The following is a 23,660-nucleotide window of genomic DNA, read 5'->3' as shown; positions in this document are numbered from 1 at the left end:
TTTTCTCCCAACGTTTTTGTTTTCTTAGGTTTCTTGCTCCAACACAAGTATTTATGAAGTAATATTTAATTGAACCAATGTTCAAAGGTATACATGAATCTTCTTTTCCTTTTATGAAAAGGAAGGTAAGGAATTACATAAAAATTCAATAAGGAACTGGATTCCAAGGGAAAACCCATTTGGCTGACCAATCACCTTAAAGAGAAAAAGAACATACCCTCATCAACATCAACAGCAACAACCACCTTATCAGGCAGAGGACGGTCCAGGAACCCAAGAGGGGATCCGCGGCACGACAAGGATTCTTGTGGAGTTTGAATTTGAGTTTGGCTTAAAGGGGCAGTGGCAGTGTCCAAATCAAAGACACTAAGCAACTGCAATGGCTGCGGAGGAGGTGGAATTGGAAGAGGAGCCACCAATGCTGGGTTTCCAATTATTGCCTTTGGATTTCCTTTTCCTTTTCTGATTCCTAATCCTATACCGTTGTGAAAACCATGATCAATGCTGTTATCGTCATCATCATCATCATCAGCATCAAACCTCAAAGAACATCTGAGTTTGAGATTGAAACAACCTAACAAACCCTTCTTAGACAAGAATAGATTCATGGGATCATTTCAAAATATACTAGAATAATTATTACTGTGAGTTTTTAGACCCCTTAAAACCACAATCAGATTAACCTAGGTAATTAGCCAAGTGATTACTTAGGGTCCGTTTGGATACAGCTGAAAACTGAAAAATACTGTAGCAAAATAATATTTAAATATGTAAATAGTATCGTGGAACCCATTTTTAATGAAAAAATTGCTGAAAAGTGAAATTTGTGAGTCTGTGAACAGTACACGATGTGCTCTGATTGGCTAAAAAAAGTTTGAAAAGTCAAAATTTGCGGTTACTGTTCATTGAACAGTACATAAACAGTAACCGCAAGTCTGGAAAACGCGTGAAAAAAAAAAAAAAAAAAAAAAAGGAAAAAACGCAAACGTGCTGATTTTTAGCACAATCCAAACACAGCTTTAGTCAAATTAACAAATCTAGGTTAACACAAATATATTATATCAATGTATAGCAGCAGAAAATAAAAAACACAACAATATGATAATCCAGAAAAACCAAACTAGTAAAAACATAAGGAGGATTTAACCTAACTATCCTCAAGGTAAACCTGAATCAATTATGAAAGAATCAAAGTTTTACAATAGGACTTAGACCACTAACATCTTATTACTACCTACCAGTAGAAACCTACTGACACGACCACGTGCAAGTTTCGAGACTACGGACTCCTTCTTCTTGAATTCTCCAGCAAGTACAAGCACACCCACTTGTGTTTCTTTAAGTTCTTATGGCAGCAACTGAATGATCATCAAGTTCTTGAATGAATCTCCTCTTGATAATCCTAAGCTTGTGTAAAGGAAAGCTCTTCACAGATCTCACAAGAGATTTACACAAACAGCAATATGAGCAACCTAACCTTTAGAGAGCCTTTGGATACAAAACCCTAAAATACAAAAGAGGCACAAGAGGCACTCTAATCTCTAAAAAACGTTCTAGGGTTTCTCTTATATATAGGAGAGTTTTACTTGAACCCTAATACGTTTAAGTAGAGTTTGGGCTGAACTGGAATTCTGCAGAAAAATAAATCTGCACGTGGTTCGATTGATCGAGTCTAATTTTCAATCGAACGAGCCTTGCAGATTTAGTTCAATAAATTCTGCAATCACACGATTCCAATTTTACAAATAAACATACTTTGAGCAAGTCTAAACCTAGACTCTATGTTTTGATTATGGTTTGCCAACATAATACAAATTGAAGTTCTAATACATTAGTTCCTAATTTCTTAGAACATAACAATTACAACTACTACTACTACTAGAGCACGTAGCCATGTGTGATTGTTGAGCAAAAAACAACAACCAATGCGTCTCCCTCTGCCTCTGCCCTTTTATGATCCACCTTAACATACCAGACACAACCCACCTCAAAATAATTATAAAAAAAAAAAAATTTACTCTTCCTAATGCTACTATTATTATTATTTAGAAACCAAAAATACCCAATGATTTGTGTTTAATAATTTGTTTATATATGAGAGATTGGAATCGATGCAGTGCAAACCCGACCGTCACCAAAACCTAAAACTCTCCTAAAAAATAGGAAAGAAAAACATGAAAAAAAAAAAAAAAAAAAAAAAAAAAAAGCAAGAAATGCAAGGACCCTCCACTCCAAATCTCTTACTAATCAATTTGTCACTGTCTTTCACTTTTAACCAAAAAAAAAATTTATTTATATATTTAATGGTTTAGGCGATTATCCTAGCTTGATTTGCGATTTTACCCCCTCTTTCATCTAACTCTTTTCCCTCACTTTTCGGTGACCACAAATTTTTAATTTTTTTTAATATCTTTTATTTATTTATTTTACCGACAACATTTGGAGTGTAATTTGGTGAAAGTCATAGTTTGAACGTGATTATCCCTAAATCCAATGTAAAATTTTTTATTTTGACTAACTCTCCCACATGATCGAATGAGAATGGATAAAAGTCTAGGCGGAATTGACTACTACCATTAAAAGATGAGATTTGTTTTTTGTTTCTTTGATTTAATTAATCAAGTGAATGTCCTAACAGGACATGTCATTTCTATTGATGATTGTAGCCTCTCTTTTTTCTTTTTTTTCTTTTTCCTTTTATGGCCACTTGTAAAAAAAAAAAAAAAAAAATCACTTACCCAAAATAAATATATTATGGATTGTTGGAGATTTGGACACAGAGATACTGTGATAAGGCATGGAATTGTTTTTTCAAAAATAAATAAATAAAAAGGAAATATAGGGCATGCAATTGGGCATTAAGTCGTTGTCAATTTTCGAAGCTTGCCTATTCCTTTATTTTCAATTCAAAAAGACAATAATCTTGGGGCTTGTTTGGATTGAGGGAGAAGGAGTGGAGGGGAGTAGAATAGAGTTGACTAAAAATAGGCTAATTTTGTGCCAATTCTACACTACTCTACTTCTCCTCCCTCCTCCCTCAATCCAAATAACCCTTTAGTTATTACTGTATCGATCCCCTCTACGCCTCTACTCGCCACTGAGCTCTTAGTTACAAATGACAAAATTCAGCTACAAAATTGGTTGTAACCTAAAACAACAACCTTACTCAGTAAAATAAATATTACTACATATTTTGAAAATTTATCCGTTAAATTATATGTTCTTTATGTTCTTAATATACATGTCAAATTTTATGTTAATTGGATATTATTTACCATATGATTATGAGTTTATATTTTATACATAATTTTAAATTACAAAAACTTGCAATTTAAAAAATTTATTGATAACATAACTATTGATCTTTAATTTTCTATAAATTTTGCGAGTATGAAGGATATAAGATGATGATGTATTCTAATGGTGGATTTGTCAAAATTCACCTTTAGTAAAAAGATATTGAGTAAGGTTATAGTTTTAAGGCTACAACTAATTTTATAACTAAACTTTGTCATTTTGAAATATATATATATATATATATTTTTTTTTTCTTACGATTAATGTTTCAACTTTTGAGTTTCATTATAAATATTTGTCTTTCACTTTTTTGTCTTAAAAAAAAAAAATCTTTCACTCTTAGGCTCATTTGAAAGATTCATCATTAATTTTTTTTTTTTTTAATATAGAGTTTCAACTTATGACGTCTGTTTTTGATAATTGCATTTTTTATCATCAAACTAAAACACCAATTAGCTTTTTGTGTAGGTGGGAATTGAATCCTAGATATCCCATTCGTCATTAATTATAATTATAAACTAGTTTTTTATAAAGTATAATTATAAATTAGTATGTAGTTAACAAACATGGGAAATTTTATAGACTTTAAAAATTAGATATTCAAGTATCACATGAAACTATATAATCCCAAAGGCAATGAAAAAATTTTAATGTTTAGATTATTAAATTGATATTTAAATGGCAATTTCTTCAATCAAAATTTGAATAGTTGACCTAGTTACTTGTTGTTTGAAGAAACCCTCCATTTCAATTATTGTTTTTTTATGAAAAGCAAAAATGAGATAACCAATCTAACCTTTCACTAAGATTTCGAATAGCTGTCCCTAATTCAAGTTAATTTTGTTTAACCTCTTCCTCCCAATCATGGAGAAGCTTAATCACGTTTCTATTCTTCATTTAGTGCAAGCTCATAAGACGGCCTACCATAAAAGATATAAAACACTCCAAATAAAACTAAAGAGCATTATAAAACACTTAGATTTGCAAACATTTTACCAACTATAATGAAATACATTCATTTTATGGATTAAGTTTGGCTACAAATTTGGCTATAGCCAATGACTACAAAACCACCTAGTAAGTATTACTTCAAAAATCTTACCAACCATAATAAAGAACATTTCTTTTTAGATAGATGAAAGCCTTTGAGATTTGTAATAACACCTAAATGATCATAGGTTTTACCAACTATAATGAAGCACATTTCTTTTAAATAGACAAAACCTTTTGAGATTTGTAATAACACATAAATAATCATAGGTGATATTTGTTACTTAAATCAAAACCTCAAAGAGGTGAAACTTCATTATGAAAATTGGAGGCTAATTAAAGCCTAAAGGAGAAATTAGTGTTATTTACCCAAAGAAAGAATTAATAATTATTATGACAAGTCAACTAACCAAAGTCAACTTGTAGGTCTCTCACCATTCTGGATTTGGAATCTCTTGGTATATGCCCCTTTGTGGGTCTTGCGTCGTGTGCCCTAGATTACACTAAAAATAAATTTTTTAAAAAAAAGGGATTTTGCATAACCAAAACGTTACAAGGGACTAGAAATATCGATATTTCTGTTGAAAACATTAAAGAGTACCAACTCATTAAGTTATAAAACTTTTGACGTAACTATATAATTAGTTTAGTTTACCAAATGTTATGAAAAATACAAGAAATGTGAGAGATTATGGGTGGTTTATTTGTACACAATATTATAAGAATGTAAGATTACAAAGAGTTTTAAATTATCATATATTATTGTAATTTGATTACCTCATGAGATGGTGGAAATATTATATTCTTGATCTACTCATGAAAATATGATAATTTATTTGAAAAAGAATAAATTTTCAGGGGATATATTGGTCATTTTGGAGAGGTTTTAGTGTTCTTTTGTCATTATGGGGCTCTTATTAGTCATTTTGGTTGTTTGAAGTCTATATTGACCAATTTCGAGGTTTCGAGGGTGTTTTTTGCCATTTTGGAGGTTTAAGAGATATTTTGATTATTTTTTATGTTTCAGAAGCACTTTGTTCATTTTATTTTTTTGTTGGGTATTTTAGTTATTTTGGAGGTCTTAGAGGTAGTTTGATAATTTTAGGTATTTGGGATTTTGCTCATTTGCTTTCTTAAGAAATTATGAATAGGATTTTATTGAAGAAAATTGTGGTTTATAATTATTCAATTGTTCAACTTACTTTTTATTTCACTTTATACCTTTAGCTTTTAGAGCATTCTCATCCAATACTCTAAATCTTGTTTTTAGCTAATTTTCATTTTATGATAACGCAATTTTTTTTTTAAACGATATCTGATGCTCTAGCTCTAATATTGCTGAAATTGTTTTCTTGTTTTAATGGTAACATCTTTTTTTAAGATGTTATTGTAGCAATATTTATTTTTAGATGTTATTGTAGCAACATTTATATCTTAAATATTATTATTTTATTCAATTCAAGTTATTTTAATCTCTCAAAAAGAAAGGAGTATAAGATGTAGGATGTATTATTAAAATGATAATGTAAAATTGAATAAAAATATTTAATTAGATAATGTGGCTGCCATCATTTATAGCTCTTTATCAGATTCACAGGAGTTTAGACAGGTTGAATTTTCCCATCTCCAGCGGCAAGGCAACAAGCCAGCTCACCTATTAGCAAAATATGCTCTAGGCATAGATGATTTTTCAGTTTGGTTAGAAGAGGGTCCTTGTTTCCTTAGCTGAGCTCTTATCCAAAATGTAAACTGTTTTTCTTCATTTTAATAAAAGTTTACAGCATTTCCCATAATATATAAATAGAGTGATAAGGTAGTAGAAGTATTGGATGTAGGGTGTATTGATAAAGTGATAATGTAAAATAGATAAACTTCTCCTTGTAATTATTGAATTATAAAGTTTAAAAAAAAAAAAAAAAAAACTAATTATATAGTTACAATGAAATTAAAACTAGATATATTCAAATCACGTTTGTTACTCAGCATTAATTTTGTGGCTACAGCTTTGGTTGATATGTTTGTCAAGACGTAATGAGTTACGACTTCCACATAATGATTAGAAAGCTTGGTAACTTTTGTGGTGCATGAGAGAGTTGAGAGCACAATACAATCGGCTCCAACTTACGCAGGAAATGGCGTCACAAATCACAACGTGAAATGAAGTCCATGCTAAGCTATTTTTAAGATTAGTTAATTAATATTTTTACAAGTTTTGAGACATGCATGATGAAAGTAACTCTAGGAATTGTCTTGTAATATTTGGACAAGGAACAAAGAATATTCATATAGTGAATAAGGAATGAATTTAAGTCGATTTCTTCTAGATACAAATACCCTCTCGAGTAAAAATTAAAAAAAGACAAAGATAAAAAATAAAAATAAAAATGAATAAATTGATATAGTTTAGAAATCGGATGTGATATGTGCATGAAAATTCATCCAGTTGTGAAAATCAATCCAAGTTATACATATGTAATCAATGTGATGAGCCCAATAAGAAGCGCCAAGAGTAGTGAGTTTCGGTTGCTTCCAACAGCCAATGAAGAAGAACGAGATGGCGGAAGCTGGTGCGTCCCAAGGTCGATCATTATCTCAAATCGACATGTACCCTGAGATGGATCCAATTTTGTAATGGTTGATAGATTATTAAATTTACATGCATCTTTTCGCTGATCCAAGGTCTGGTAGTACATGTTAAAAGCATAAGAAGCATTGCTTCTAGCATCCAATGTACCGCAACTTGTTCCATATCCAAGAGAGGTGCAATCAGCATAAGTGCATGCGTAGTTTACACTGTTTGTCAAATTTGGGTCCAAAAGATTTGCCTGAGGTGACATTACACACCATTCCCTAGCCAAATACTTTACTCCTTTAGCCGCAACTAGACCACGTCCATTGCCCAAATCCAAAGCATATTTAATAGTTCCATCATAATAGAATATACCCCAATGCCTTTCAAAATTACCTGGATCTACGCTCTTAGCATCTTCATCAATAAGGCCAAACAAATAGATATCTGGTGGAGTACGCCTCTTGGGTGTGCCTTGACCTTTAATTATTCGATCAAGTAAGCCTTGATTGAATCTTTTTGCATACTCTATGTTAGCATTGATGTCACCATCAGTTGGCCATCCAACTTCACCAATGATAACAGGCATTGATGCAAAACCGTTCTTTTCAAGAGCTGAAATAAGGGTGTCATAGTTTGCATCAAACACATTGGTGTAAGAGATAGAGCCATCAACAATTGGGGTAGAATTGCCATTGAAAAAGGCATAATCTTTTGGAAAATGGGGGTCTGCGTAGAGGCTGAGAAATGGGTAGATGTTGATGACGAGGGCAGAACCACTGTCACTGAGGAACTTGACCATGGAAATCATGAGAGTACGAATATCCGACCGGAAGTCACCTCCAGAAGGAAGATCAGTGTCGGTCTGGTACACATCTGCATTTAATGGGACTGTCACCTTCACTTGCCGGCCTAAGCCGGCTTTTATGAGGGCTGCTTGAACATTTTTGAGAGCTGGAAATGTGGTTTGTAGAAATTTGTCTTTGTATGTCTTAAGAAAAGGTTCATTACCCACTGCTACATAGCTGTGTGGATACATGCATAACATATGTTAAACACAGTTTAATTAATGCAATCAATTGCAATTAATATTTCCCTTCTAAAATTTTTTTTATTAATACATGATCAATAAGTAAGTAACAAGGAACCCTCCTTTTTTTTTTTTCTTTTTTTCTTTTTTTTTTTGAGAAAGTAATAAGGAACCTAAGTGTGTATATATAGTTGAATTCAAATTGTATTGGATCAATATGTTGTCATTCTCAATTGTTGGATTACATTTCTCAACAATGATTTTCATGTGTATATTCTCAACATGCTTCTCAATTTTCACATCAATCTTATGTTAAACATGATAGGAAATAAATTCAACAATACACGTATAGCAAATTTCTAGTCCTTACATTGAAAATGAATAGGACATATATAGAAAGGCCTGTAATTCTTCAACAGGACATATATAGAAAGGCCTATAAAATGTAGGAATGACAATGGGTAAGGGTTCAGTACTTTTCAAACCCAAACTCTTTTAATATTTCCGTATATCAAAGTCTATTTAATTTCAGAAATTCCATCACAAATTCATTCTTTTTGTATTTAAAAAATACAAAACCACCCATTCATTTAATTAAGTTGAGTTAAACAAGTAGATCAGGACAAGTTAACCGAAAGTTGTATATCTATAATATTGTTTTTTTAAATTTAAGCATATTAGTAAGCACTCTTACGCTAAATTAAATAATAAGTAATTTTTTAAAATAAAGGGAAACACACTTACTGCTTTTGATATACAAACCCTTATTTTTTATGTAAATAAAAATAATAATACAGGTAATTTAGTTATTTAAATACATAATCAGGATGGGTTCAATACCTAATGTGCAAAACTTAAACCGTAGCACGCTTAAAAATTTAAATCCAAACTCACCCTAAACCCATTTAAAAATTTCAACGCCAATACTATTAGCATCGGGATTGGGTCGGAAAATATATTAAACCCAAGGCATTGCCACGCATAGCAATTAGACCAAATAAAAAGTACTGATATACATGATGACACATTCAAAAATTTTTTTTTTATTAATATTTTGAAAATCTAAAAGTTAACAATTGTAAGTTATTTAATTTTAAAGTATAAAAATAAATTAAAAATTAAAACAAAAACACAAAAAACAACTACAGCTTAAAATTAAATATTTGGATAAATGACACTTTATAATAAATAAGTTATTCACAAACAGACTCTAAATATATAATAAACTAGTTTATAATAAATCTATTATACATTTATTATAAAGTATCATAAGTTGTTTCTAAACAAACTCTAAATATGTAATAAATAACTAAAAACTAGTTTATTTCTTTAAAAAAATAAAATTAAAAAAAAACCTTAAAAATTGAATTATTTGCAACAAAAAACGGAAACAAAAGTTACCATAACTATTGAGTGGAGTTGTGATGTGCCTTTGTATTAGAATCTCTTTCCTTCTCCATATGTTTGTTTCAAAAAAAAAAAAAAAAAAGAGAGAGAAGAAGAAAGAAACAAAGAAGAGCTCTGTGCCTTTACCCAAACGAAAACGTACAGGGTGACTTCTTGAAAACTAGTAATCAGTGTTCATCTATTCAGAATAAGTTCATGCCTTAGCCATGCAGATGCTTGTCTTAGAAATGAAAATATTGAATTTTGGGAAACGTCAGGCTTGAGAAAAAACAAGATAAAGGGTTTACCTTATATTGGTCCCATATTTGGATATGTAGTTGGAGACATTTTTAGCTACCCAGTCCTCGGCAACTCGGACACTGCTTGCAAGCGATGCTAAGAACTCATTGGGTATCCCAAGCATAACCTCAATACCAGATCTCCCAAGAGCTTGGAGTGCCCCAGGATCTGCTTCAAACAGCTTCACTTTATTAAATCCATTGTCTTTCAATAGCCTGACTACTATTTTTGGTGGGACTGGATGCGTTAAACGAGTTCCCCAGTTAACACCCAGGCCTGAGACCCCCTTTATTTGTCCTTCTAATAACATGCAAAACAACAAGAACCATAAGAAATAGCAGAAACCCATGTTGATTTTCTCCCAACTTTTTTGTTTTCTTAGGTTTGTTGCTCCAACACAAGTATTTATGAAGTAATATTTAATTGAACCAATGTTCAAAGGTATACATGAATCTTCTTTTCCTTTTATGAAAAGAAAGGTAAGGAATTACATAAAGATTCAATAAGGAACTGGATTCCAAGGGAAAACCCATTTGGCTGACCAATCATCTTATTTGAGAAAATCTATCAAGAAAGTTAGGAATTGAGTTAACTTGTTATGTGCTGGTATTCTTTGGACCCAAAAGCAGAAAACCTATTGACAAGGGATGCATATTTCCCAATCTGGATATCTTTCTCAACTAAATAAATTAGTTTTTGCATGAAAAGTCCCTTTGTTATTCTTCTCCTACTTTATTTTAGCTTTTCCAAATCCGATTCACCTTCGTCATGGCTTAGGAATATTGCCAGTAAGCCGTAGCTAGCACAAAACTTATTCGTCAAAATCCTTAGCTATACTTCCAATTTGACGCACTAAAACCTTATTTGAAAAATCTTATTTAGACCCCAAATTTTTTATGCAATGAGTTTATTAATTAAGTTTCAATTAAACAAATTATGATACAATAAATTACAAAATCAGCAAGTCGTCAAAGTTATAAAGCAAGTTCTCTGATGATTCAAGTCTTTCATTTCTAGTTTTGGCAAGGGGCTTGTGTCCAACTTGTATTTTTTTTAGTTTTGTTTGAGACTTAAATCTATATTTACCTTGTCTAGGGGAATTAAGTCTATTTTTTTCCTTCATCTAGAGGGTTTTAGGCTCATCTAGTTCTTTGTTTGGCCCTTAGGCTCATTCTTATTTGTCTTGGGGTGTTAGACCTATTTTGTTTTGTCATAGGGCCTTAAGCCTATCTTTGATTTTGTCTAGGGTATTGGAATTAGACCTATTATTGTTCTCAGATTGGGCCTTAGGCCCATTCTTGTCTTTTTTAGGGGATTAGGCCCATCTTGTTTTGCTTTAGGCTCGCCTTTGTTTGTCTAGGGGCCTTTAGGCCCACCTTGTTCTCCATTTGCACCTTAGGTCCTTCCTAGTTTGTCTTGAGGTTTAACTACGTCATGTCCTTTGTTTGGGTCTTAAGCCTATATTTATTTTGTCTAGAAACCTTAGAGCATTAGCATTCGGGATACAAAAAAGTCTCTATTATACATCCTCAAAATAACCTACTTTATCTATTTTATCATCTCATTTTACAACTCACCTAGTATCCCGATTTCTATTTTTACATACAACTCATTAAAATAATATAAACTATACTAACAAATAATACCAACTTGTTTTTCAAGAGAGCAAATAAGGTGTCAAAAAGGAATTTATCACAATCTAACTTAAATCTCAAATTTATTATCTATTGAATAATGTATGCATAAGAAATTTTTTTTATTAGAAAATAAAAATAAAATAAAATGCAACCCAATCAAAATTTAGACTTAATTAATTTCAAATTATTTTTTGTTGAAACCAATCAAAATTAAGCGTTTAAAATCAAGCGTGATCTGGGCCCATTCTATAGGTGTGCCATGATCAATGAACAAATAAAATAACTTTTGATCTAGTGGTCCAATTAAGACCCATGACATGCCGTTGTGATTGTTAGAGTGTCACGATTTGTTTTGTATAACAAAATTGAAGATCTAAATGTTGAAATTATGATTATGCCCTTGATGCAAAATTACTATTTTGCCCTCAATATCGATTAAATGTAAGTTGTAATCAGGTGTCTACACCATCCTTGTTTGTCTTAGGGTGTTAGGTCCATCTTGTTTTGTCATAGGGCCTTAGGCCAATCTTTGTTTTTGTCTAGGGGAATTAGGCCTATCATTGTTCTCTGATTGGGCTTTAGGCCCATCCTTATCTTTTTTAAGGGTTGATGCAGGGCAATTTCAAGTAACTATATTCTAATCCTTTTATAACTAATTAGTTAGTTAATTAGATGATTTCTTAAGCATTAGCTGATAGGATTTAGACACTTGCCAACCATCTAGAGGCTACCAATGCCAAACAACTAGTATAAGTAGTAGAATGTAAGCTCTTTGTAAATCAATTTTGGGAATTGAATGAATTGTTGGCCTTTGTGTGCTATTTGGGACTGTATGTTCTTGTAGAGGTACTTATCCACCTATCATTTTGTTCTAAGCAACTCACCCCTTTCACTATTTCTAAATCATACACAAACAACCCATCATATTCCCTGCATCAGTTTGGTATTAGAGCTTGAGATCCTTAGGATTCAAGTTCCTTTACATTTTTTTCTTTTCTTTTCTTCATCCTAGTTCCAAGAACTCAGCAAGATTCAATCTTGATTGTTAATTCTGATCCTAAACAACTTCCTTTAGTCAACCACGGCCTTTTGTTGCATTAACAATTAGTTTGTAACAACAATAAGTCATAGTGAGTGAGAAGGAAAGAAAGGATAAACGAAAGAAGCCTGCTATTTCTGCAGTAGATGGGGAAGAAGTTGCAGCCAACGAAATGGGGGATCAAGGGGGTCAACCTAATTTGGCAGCTAAGGTAGCATTGTTGAGGAGGCAATTACAAGACTTGACTAAACAATTGAGAAGAGATAAGAAATAACAACACAATCAACATTATGTTGTTGGAAGTGAAACTTCAAATGGGGGGGGGGGGAGGGGGATTATGAGTAGTTCTTTGTTCATATTCCTAAGAAAACTTAGGAGTGGCATACCACAATCTTGTGATGGTTCAACCAAAGATGCTAAACCAGAATTGGGAATCAAGGTTTGAGATTGAATTCCCTGAATTTGATGGCAGCTTGGATCATGAGGAGTTTGTGGATTGGCTTAATGAAGTTGAAGAGATCTTTGCTTGTTATGATATTCAAGAATCCAAGAAAGTTGAATTGGCAACAGCCAATTTGAGAGGTAAGGCAAGATCTTTGTCGGAGAAGATGAAGATTGAAAGATTGAGGAAACGAAAAACCAAGATTCATACTTGGGAGAAGATGAATCAAAAGCTTAGAAAGCAATTCTTGGCTTACAACTACAGCCACACCCTTTACAGCAAAGTGCAAATCCAAGATGTCCATTTCCTCCACAATGACTAGACTATTTTAGAAGCTTTCAGTAGGGCATTGCCGATTGAGAATCAAAAAGTCAAGGGGGCACAATTAGCTCCTTTCACTTTTAGAATCAGTGCTCGAAGTGGTGCAACATTCAACTTCACTAAGAAGGTTGAAAATTGATCAAATTTTGCTGAATCAAGTAAGGCTTCCAAGATACCAGCCAAGAACCATCCTATTTTGTCAAAGGGTAAAAAAAAACCATGGTGGTTTAAACAGACATAAGATCAAGACTTTCTAATTCAAGAGTTAGAAGATTTGCTGGTTGAAGAGTTAGAAGATCATGATGTGGGGAAACTGATTTTTGATGATTACATTGAAAAACAGATTGGTAAAGAAGGGAAAGAAATGAGTGATAGCATGAAAAATGTGGCTGAACCTGTTTATGATCAGTCTATGGAAGAAGTAGATGTTATTGTTGAGAAAGAAAAGGATTTATCATTAGGAACAAAAGCCTTGCATTTTCCAAAGAAAGAAATGGAGGAAGACAAAAAACATAAAGGTAAAATTTTTCCAATTAATTTCTGCATTAAAGGAAGAATTTGTGACTTGTTGATTGAGAAAAGTAGTTATGAGAATATGGAGTCACAAGAGATTTTGAACAAGTAAGAATTGAAACATCAACATAAATTGTCTTGCTTAAATAAAAGAGATGAAATTAGAATTTCAAGAGGTTGTTAATCCATTCTTTGTGATGAAGTAGACATACAATCATGTAACTACAATATGCATGTTATGTGGTTAACAGTTATAGAGGTTAATAGTAATGTAATCTATATATATATATATATATATATATATACAAGTTATATTCATAAAAATACACAAGTTATGTGAATAATAGTGATGTAATATATATATATATATATATATATATAATTAGATAGTGATGAAATTCAATCACATGCTTTAAACAATCTTTAATTATATTTAGTTTAATTTTATAAGAACATAGTGATCGTCATAGATGATCTCCTTAAATCACATAAATAATTTGATAAGATGATTGCATAAAAATAAATTTCTAAAACTTCGATTTTCAAGTCGAAGTTGGCTTATTAATAGGAAGTTATTGTGACTCATCACATTTGTGAGTCTAGGAATTTTGGGTTTAAGTAGTGGCAAGCTCTAGTATTACACAAGTGGTCACACGTCATTCTTGAATCGGGTATATAAAAGGGTCATGGGCAATGATCACACCTACATGTCCCTTTTTCTCTTAAGTTAAAAAAGAAAATGTCAAATGCCAAGTTATCAAAATTTAAGCTCACAAACGAAGACATATTTGCTAGACTAGTAGAAATATTTGTGTATGTGAGTAAGTGAATATCCAACTCTAACAAGTTTTAATTATTCAACACATTTACCATGAAACAAATAAATGTGCGGATCATTTCAATTATATTGGAGTTTGGACTAACTTGTCCATGGTTTTTATACGTTGTGTATTTTTGGGAAATCAAAAAATGGTTGTACATCTACACTTGTATAATATGCATAGTTTGGATTATATTATTTTATAATATATGCTTATTATTAAAATATTATATATATATATATATATATATATATATATATGTATGTATATAAAAGGATTTTATTTGTGATCCATTTAAAGCATAGTGTTTAAAGGTAAAATTTTCCAATTATACTTTTCAGCTTGTTGGAGAGCATTCGATAAAACAAAAAACGATGATGGATATGACATGAAGTCCCCTGTAGCACATTGGCAATTCTTGATGATTAAGAATCCAGGTTCAATCCTGGCAGCTGAAACTCTTTTTCTTTTTTTAGTGATTTTATTGGGCCCGCTTAAATTAAAAATAATTAAAAGTGATTTTATTGGGCCCGCTTAAATTAAAAATAATTAAATAAATAGTAAAAAAAAATTAATTATACTCACCACTTAATTATTGAGTCATTTGCAAATCTCTTTTTTAATCAATTCAGTATGGAATATAAAGGGAATAATGGTTTTAGTGATTTTATTGGGCCCGCTTAAATTAAAAATAATTAAATAAATAGTAAAAAAAAAAAAAGTTAATTATACTCCCCACTTAATTATTGAGACACTTGCAAATCTCTCTTTTAATCAATTCAGTATGGAATATAAAGGGAAGAATGGTTGATTTTATAATTTTGCGGGGACATTATGATGACCCAATAAATGGAGAAAATTGTAATTATCCTATTTCTATATATTCTTTACCCGCCCTCATTTTTTCTTCAATTTTCCATTCATCTTGGGAAGTTGAATTTTGTATGGTAACCATGAAAAATGTTATCCACTTGTTTTTCTTTTCTGCCTCGTTTTCCACACTGCTAAACAATTGAGAATGTTTGCTTTAGAAAAGACAATTGTGATTTGTGTAATCCAATGACTTGAGTATTTATTGGGAATTCAAAGTTCCACCGAGGAATGAAACCCACTAGACCAAAAAAAAAAAAAAATGCCACAATACAACCATGTCTAATAATTTTTAATTTTTCCTAAAGCATGGCAAAAAAAAAATTGCTGATCTCGTAGATTTAGGTTCTTAAGAAAAAGAAAAAGAAAAACACGGAATGGAAGTCACATGGATTCACATTCACCAACGTTTTCAGATTTACAGCTAACAGGCACTGATCATGACCCTCCATATGGTCCATATGGATCATTTTATATACTTAACTAAAGATACAATATATAACAGCCACTAAAAGCTCATTGTCTTCCTCGTGGTTCATAAAAAATTTCACACTATAAATGTATAAATTTTTGTTGGGTTCAGCACGTCTCTGCTACATTTTCTAATCACTAAAAGTGGTTTTTATTTATATATAAGATGACAGGAGCTAGCCATAACACTTGCGCATTGCAAACCATATGTGTCAGCTTGAGCAAAAGCAGGACTCAAGTTTCTTGCACGACAAGAACCTTGATTCGCTAAAGCCTAAAGGTAAAGTGAGTTTCTGGTTTTCTTGTAACACAAGTATTAATCACTGTCTTCTTAAGAGTTCCGTACTCACAAATCAAATATACTATAATTTTTACAATTTGTTTGTCTTTTAATTGCTTTTTTCTTGTCCTGCTTGGATTGTAATGAAAAGCACATGTATTTAGAATAGAGTGGTTCATAATTATACATTCGAACTTATTTTAGTTATAAATTTAGCTTCATCTTTTGGTTTCTAGGCGTATATTTGTTTATTACATACTTTATCGGTAATAAGTTTCAATTTGTCTTCATCTGAAAATTTACTTCCTCCCCCCCCCCCCCCCCTCTCCCTCTCTTCTTTAGTGTCTGCAATGTAATTTTTGTAATGCAAAAAATGAAACACTGCAAGTCAAATAGTGAGGGAAATGCAGTAGAGACTTAAGAAAAGGTAAAGAGGGGGATATGTGTGTGAGAGAATGTTGGAGATTTATGTGTTTGGCCTTAGAGACTTAAGTCAAAACCCAAATGGCGACATCTTTACATTTGGTTCTGTGTAACAATGAGTCCATTGAATAGCATACATAATAGATTATTTGTAGGCTAATCTTAGGCTTTGTTTGCTTGGGAGGATGGAAAAGTGAGATGGTAGAAAATATAGAAAATATAGAAAAATGGGAAGATAGAAAGTATTTTAGTTTTCCACTCAACAAAACAGACCATTAGGATTTATACTAGTTGCACTACAAGCAGGATTAGATTAGCTAGTAAAATGAACATGAAGTACTAGGATAACACAATAAAATGTACCGAGTCTTGACTAGGATACAATAGGCTTTGGCTTTGATATTGATGGGATGTATATGGAGCCATAGCTGTACATTGTCTTGGGATATGGCACTTGAGGGCATGTGTTGGCTATTCTAGTGGTGGTTCTTACATAGTCATGTAGATCGGCTTCCTAGGGATAGAATCATGTGGTTTGGTAACGAAAAATAATGTTTTAGAAGGGGAACATCTAAAGTGAGCAGTACCAAAGAAAGCTGAAATTGCCAACAGAAGGAAGCATTACTAATGCTATAGAGAAAGGACGCAGGAGAGAAGATACGGAATTAGGAATTTTAGACCAAAAACCATTGCCGTTTACTTTTAGAGATCATCTACGTTCATAGTGGAAAGCTTCAAACAACTACATCTTAAATGTTAAACTTTGCCCCATTTGAAAAGTATATATAATAGACTAACTATTGGATTACAATACTTGTAGTACAAATAAAAGTAGGATTTCTAGAACAATAAACTGAAACTAGGATAATATGAATGAATTGGCTTTCGCTAGGATAATATAAGGGCTATGGGAGTTGATATCTTTGACACATTAAACTCTTGAGGATGGTTTGAAAGTGCAATTCCAGAATTCGGTTAACTAAACTACAAATTCCATATTTGAGTGTTAGCTGAGATAAAAACAAAGGCTTTATTTCACATGAAATAAAAATAGTTTTGTAGGATTAATGTTAGTGAAATTTATGATGAAAACCTATTTGTAATACATTAAGATATGGTTGTTAACATGTTTAAATTATTCACTTGTTTAATTGTTCTTTCCTGTTAGGCTCTGTAAATTGGATTTCCCTCAACATCATAAGGCTTCTTGTTAGAAGTTTCAGCTCTGAAAGAAACGGAATGGCAAAGGGTTTCTGGACTGTATTCTGTGGGAATTCTGAGTGTTCAAGTGAAGTTGGAAAGAGATGCAGTTTTGGTTTTCTATCCATAATCGATCCAAATACATGCATGATTTAGAAGATCATGACGTGGGCTAGCCAATTTTTGATAATTACATTGAAGAACAGATTGGTGAAGAAGGGAAAGAAATGAGTGATAGCATGAAATATGTGACTGAACCTGTTTATGATCAATCTATGAAAGAAGCAGATGTTATTGTTGAGGAAGAAAATGATTTATCATTAGGAACAAAGGCCTTGCAAGTTCCAAAGCAAGAAATGGAGGAAGACAAACAACATAAAGGTCAAATTTTTCCAACTAATTTCTGCATTGAAGGAATAATTTGTGACTTGTTGATTGAGAAAGGTAGTTATGAGAATATGGAGTCACAAGAGATTTTGAACAAGTAAGAATTGAAACATCAACATAAATTGTCATGCTTAAATAAAGGAGATGAAACCAGAGTTTCAAGAGGTTGTTATTCCATTCTTTGTGATGAAGTAGACATACAATCATGTAACTACGATATGCAAGCTATGTGGATAACAGTTATGTGGTTAATATTTGTACAAATACACAAGTTATGCGGTTAATAGTGATGTAATATATATATATATATATATATATATATATATATATATATAATTAGATAGTGATGAAATTCAATCACATACTTTAAAGAATCTTTAATTATATTTAGTTTAATTTTATAAGAACATAGTGATTGTCACAGACGATCTCCTTAAATCACATGAATAATTTGATAAGATGATTGCATAAAAATAAATTTCTAAAACTTCGATTTTCAAGTTGAAGTTGGCTTATTAATAGGAAATTATTGTGATTTATCACACTTGCGAGTCTAGGAATTTTGGATTTATCAAAGACACATTTGCTAGAAATATTTGTGTGTGTGAGTGAGTGAATATCAAGCTCTAACAGGTTTCAATTATTCAACACATTTACCACGAAACAAATAAATTGTTAGATTTCAATTCAACACATTTACCACGAAACAAATAAATGTGCTAATCATTTCGATTATATTGGAGTTTGGACTTACTTGTCCATGGCTTTTTACTTTTTGTATTTTTGGGAAATCAAAAACAAGTTGTACATCTACTTTCGTATAATATATATGCATATTTTGGATTATATTTTTTTTAATAAATATATGCTTATTATTAAAAAAATTAAATATATATATATATATATATAAGGATTTTATTTGTGATCCATTTAAAGCATAGTGTTTAAAGGTAAAATTTTCCCGTTGTCCTTTTCAGCTTGTTGAAGAGAATTCAATAAAATAAAAAAACCGATGCCAAACATGACATGAAATCCGCTGTAGCACATTGGCAATTCTTGATAAGTAAGAATCCAGGTTCAAATCCTGGCAGCGGAAATTTTTTTTCCTTTTTTTAGTGGATTTATTGAGCAAATAATTAAATAGATAATAATTCTCATAATTAAAAGAACTGGTAATAAAACACACTGAAAATGCTAACTTTCAGTGATTTTTTTTTTTTTTTTTAAAATGTTGTTTGTTTTGCTTCTATTTGGCCCGCCCTGCTTAGAAATCCCAATTTTAGTAGCCCACTTAAAAAAAATTTATTAAAAAGAAAAATCTGTTGCATAAATAAAAGACCTTGCTTATAAAACACAACGAAAATGCTAATTTTTCTTTTTATTTTCTTTTTTTAGTGGGTTTATTGGGCCCGCTTAAATGAAAAATAATTAAATAAATAATAATCTGCATAATTAAAAGAACTGGTAATAAAACACACTGGCAGGAAAACTCTTTTTCTTTTTATTATTATTTTTTTAGTGGGTCTCTAAGTGGTCTCTTGTGCAGAAACTTGTTCTGGAAGTATGTTCAATGGAAAAGGCTAAGAGCATCTAGATGTATATTGCCAAACTTGCTTCAATGTGGAGCTCTTTACAGAAAAAGTCTAGGACAACAAAATTTTTACACAACTTTTTTTTCACAATTGTGACATGAGAGAGTAAGATTGGTAAAGAAAAAATAGTAAGTTTATGTGTAATGATTAACCACTTACAATCTGCTACATCAAAATTATGACAAAAAAAATTGTGAAATAATTTATAATTCTAGAACTACTCATTTTAAAATAAATGTTATACCATGTAACCATTCTATGAGAATAAAACAAATTTGAATAAAATCCAACGAAAACAATTTCACAAGCAATCAAGAATATGAAAAGAATAATTATGCTAATAAGTTAGAAAAGTAATTTATATTTGTTAATAAACAAACAATATTACAGTAGCTAAAAATTAAGTATAGCATATAAAAATGTGATATTATTTTATTACATAGCATGATTTGGATAATTTAGTATTTATTCTAACACAGAGCATAATTTTTTATAGTGCTCAATTTAGATCTTCAACTATGAGACTTTACTAATTTTTGTTTATAATCTTTTGTGGTGAATAAAGTACTCTTAATAGTTGTATTAGAAGTACTACTATTTATTTAGAAAAAAACAAAGATTTGTCAAACGAAAATAATCAGATAGGTGACAAATTTTAACTTTTGCAATTTTACTTTAATTGTTATTATTATTTTATAACAATGCATATATAGAAATTTAATTCTTAGATTTCGCTAATAATTATTTATTTGATAATATGTTTTGGGTGGATGAAATTACAATTTTTGCAAAGAAAATAACCTTAATAAATTATCAATAACAAATTGTTTTTCCTAATTAATCCAATTAATCATTATTAAGTTTATTAATTTTCTTAGTTATGTTTATCAGTATTTAGATTGTAGGCTAAAAAAATAAGGTTTGAGAAAGTTTGTTTAAAACTAAAAGAATAATTTCTAAATTTTATATTCTTCTTAATGATTTACAAATGTTATAAATAACTTTTATTAAAAAAAAGAATATTTTCATTAACTTGCCTTTTAAATTTCTAAGAAAAATTGTATTATTTTCATTTTGGTACGACAAAATTTATATTTATAATTTATGATTGTTCTTATATAACATTTATAATTTTTCCTATAATAAATAAAAATATGATTATGAAATACATTATTCTTTATAAAATTAGTTTAAATTGTAAAAAAATTAATAAAACTACCATAAAAATAATTATCTCGTGCAACGCACGGGTTCGTGGTTAGTTTAAATAAAATCCAACAAAAATAATTTCACACGCAATCAAGAATATGAAAAGAATAATTATGCTAATAAGTTAGAAAAATAATTTATATTTGCTAATTTAAACAAAAAATATTACAATAGCTAAACATTAATAATTGAAGTGTATTCCTCAAATATTATAATACATAATGATTTAATGAATATTATAAATTGGTAAAAATAAAAATTTCTTCTTAAAAATAAAGTTATAGCATAGACACCCCTCGCACATAGGACATTGGCTAATCGAATTTAAAAGTTATAACACTAATAAACTCTTTTGTTCAACTCACTTATCTTAAGCAATGTCCAAGTGAGGTCAAGGGCTTTATAGCTAAATTGGTACCTATCCATGTACAAAGTGCTCGAGGATCTAAGGGAAAAAAGGTTCGAGTTACAAGATTAACATCATATTATAATTATCTCTTAAAAAAAAAAAAAAAAAAAAAAGTAAGGCCAAGAAAATATATACTTATCAAAATAAGTTCTACCTCTATTGGTTCCTAAATGACCTTCATGAAAACTTTGAGCCAGCCTATTCACAATTTTGCATTTGTTCCTCGCTAAGTTCACTTGACTTAGTGTTCGTTTGGGAACAACTTATCTAACTTATTGTTGAAATCCTTTTGATGAAAGTATGCTAAAATATACTTGTACCTTAAAAAAAATTGAAAAATGAGAAAAAGCAGGAAAAAAATGAAATTTTAAAAAGTTTACATAAAAATTAAAAACTTGAAGCTGATGCCATTTAAATGGATCACAAATAAAATTAAACCATAGTGTTGTAGAGCAGTCAATAAAAGAAAAGACGATGATGAATATGACATAAATTCTGCTGTAGCAAATTGGCAACTCTTCGTAAATGATAATCAGAGAATCCGGGTTCAAATCCTGGTAGCTAGGGATGGCCATGGGTAGGGTATGGATCGAGTATACCCATACCCTACCCGAAAAGTTTGCCATGGATACCCGAATATCAATACTCATTAGTATCCATACTCGAATCTTACCCGGATATATTATCCATGGATATCCATACCCTACCCAAAACCCATTTAATATATATATATATATATATATATATATATATATTTTTTTTTTTTTTTAAATCCAAAACATTTTAACTTAAATTATTGCCCCTCCACGTGTATTTTTTCTCAATCTTTGGTCTGTTACTATTTCTGTTAATCTTACCTCCTATTGAATCTGTCCGGTGACAGTAGCACCTTAGGATCTCCACATCGTAACCGGCTCAATGAGAACGCTGCTGCTCCAACGACGACAACCGAAGATCTCATGAACATCGGGCTTGTCGTTGATTTCATTCTTCTTGATGATCTGCCTTCGACACCGTTGGTCTGTTACTATTTCTGTTAATCTTACCTCCTGTTGAATCTGTCCAGTGACAGTAGCACCTCAGGATCTCCACATCGTAACCGGCTCAATGAGAATGCTACTGCTCCGGCGACGGCCATCGAAGATCTTATGAACATCAGGCTCGTCGTTGATTTCATTCTTCTTGATGATCCGCCTCTAACACCGTTGCTAGAGCCAGCGAATCTTTCTGATAACGGGAAGAATCCTCTTCATCGAAAAAATGGGCGATTTCATTCCTCTGTAGTAGCGAAATGAGAAAACTCTAGGCTTAGTTATGGATCCAAACATCAATGGTCGTTTGCTCTAGAAATTTCCTCTTCTGTACTGCCATGGTCGTTTGCTCTAGAATCTCTCCTCTGAGTGGTTATTGTGATTGTTGTTGTTGTTGTTGTCGTTTCTCATCGGAGAGTGTGAGTGACAGTGAGAGAGGTTTTTTTTTTTTTTTAAATACGGGTCGGGTTTGGATAATATCCATACCCTACTTGAACAATTCAGGTAATATCCATACCCTACCTGGGTAAGCTCTAACCATGAAAAATCGGATATTACCCGGAATATTTGGATCGGGTAGGATTGGATATCCATTACCCAATGGGTATGGCCATCCCTACTAGCAGCGGAAAATCTTTTACTTTTTTTTTTTTTTTAAGTGGGTTTATTGGGCCCGCTTAAATTAAAAATAATTAATTAAATAATAATCCGGATAATTAAAAGGACTGGTAATAAAACACACCGAAAATGCTAAACTTTCAGTGATTAAAAAAAAAAAAAAAAATGTTGTTTTGTTTTGTTCTATTGGGCCCGCTCTGCTTAGAAATCCCAATTTTAGTGGCCCACTTAAAATTTTATTTTATTTTATTTTTGAAAGGAAAACCTGTTGCATAAATAAAAGACCTTGCTTATAAAACACAATTAAAATGCATGATAAAAAAAAAAAAAAAAAACACAATTAAAATGCTAACTTTTATTTTTATTTTCTTTTTTTAAGTGGGGTTATTGGACCCGCTTAAATTAGAAATAATTAAATAAATAATAATCTGCATAATTAAAAGAACTGGTAATAAAACACACTGGCAGTGGAAACTATTTTCCTTTTTATTATAATTTTTTTAGTGGGTTTATTAGGCCCGCTTAAATTAAAAATAATTAAATAAATAATAATCCTGACTCTATGCAACCTCGGCAAATGACCCACTTGCCTTCAATAGTCCTAGAACATGTGTAATCTTGCTGTATGGTGATTTTCTTTGATTTGGCTATGTGGTTTCAATCTCACAAACATTCAAACTGGGATTGACATAAGTGGGCTAATATATACAATGAGTATTTGATCGTGCACTAGGCATGCATGGCTCTTTTATGATGTTTGGCTATTTCATGGGATGTAAAACAAAGGCTCTAGATCAAGAACACAACTCTCTCAGTTGTTCAAAT

The 23,660-nt window shown here is 31.2% G+C and overlaps 1 protein-coding gene across 1 annotated transcript; it reads right to left on the bottom strand.

The window, feature by feature from the left end:
- Window positions 1-6,694: 6,694 nt before the first annotated feature.
- LOC115974433 (glucan endo-1,3-beta-glucosidase 6-like) lies at window positions 6,695-9,926 on the bottom strand. The gene is made up of 2 exons (XM_031094842.1): window positions 9,581-9,926; window positions 6,695-7,881 (listed from the first exon to the last, which is right to left on the bottom strand). The coding sequence occupies exons 1-2, from the start codon at window positions 9,919-9,921 to the stop codon at window positions 6,750-6,752; spliced, it is 1,473 nt and encodes a 490-aa protein (XP_030950702.1). The 5' UTR covers window positions 9,922-9,926; the 3' UTR covers window positions 6,695-6,749.
- Between the last annotated feature and the right edge of the window lie 13,734 nt (window positions 9,927-23,660).

This window comes from Quercus lobata, chromosome 1 (genome assembly GCF_001633185.2).
Source record: "Quercus lobata isolate SW786 chromosome 1, ValleyOak3.0 Primary Assembly, whole genome shotgun sequence".
NCBI lineage: Eukaryota > Viridiplantae > Streptophyta > Magnoliopsida > Fagales > Fagaceae > Quercus > Quercus lobata.
This window is presented reverse-complemented; position numbering and strand designations above follow the sequence as displayed.

Excerpts from the sequence above, each read along its gene's own strand:
- LOC115974433 (XM_031094842.1), bottom strand. The coding sequence starts at position 9,921 with ATGGGTTTCTGCTATTTCTTATGGTTCTTGTTGTTTTGCATGTTATTA. Across the intron at positions 7,882-9,580 it reads AAATATGGGACCAATATAAG|CTATGTAGCAGTGGGTAATG; the intron begins GTAAACCCTTTA and ends GTATCCACACAG.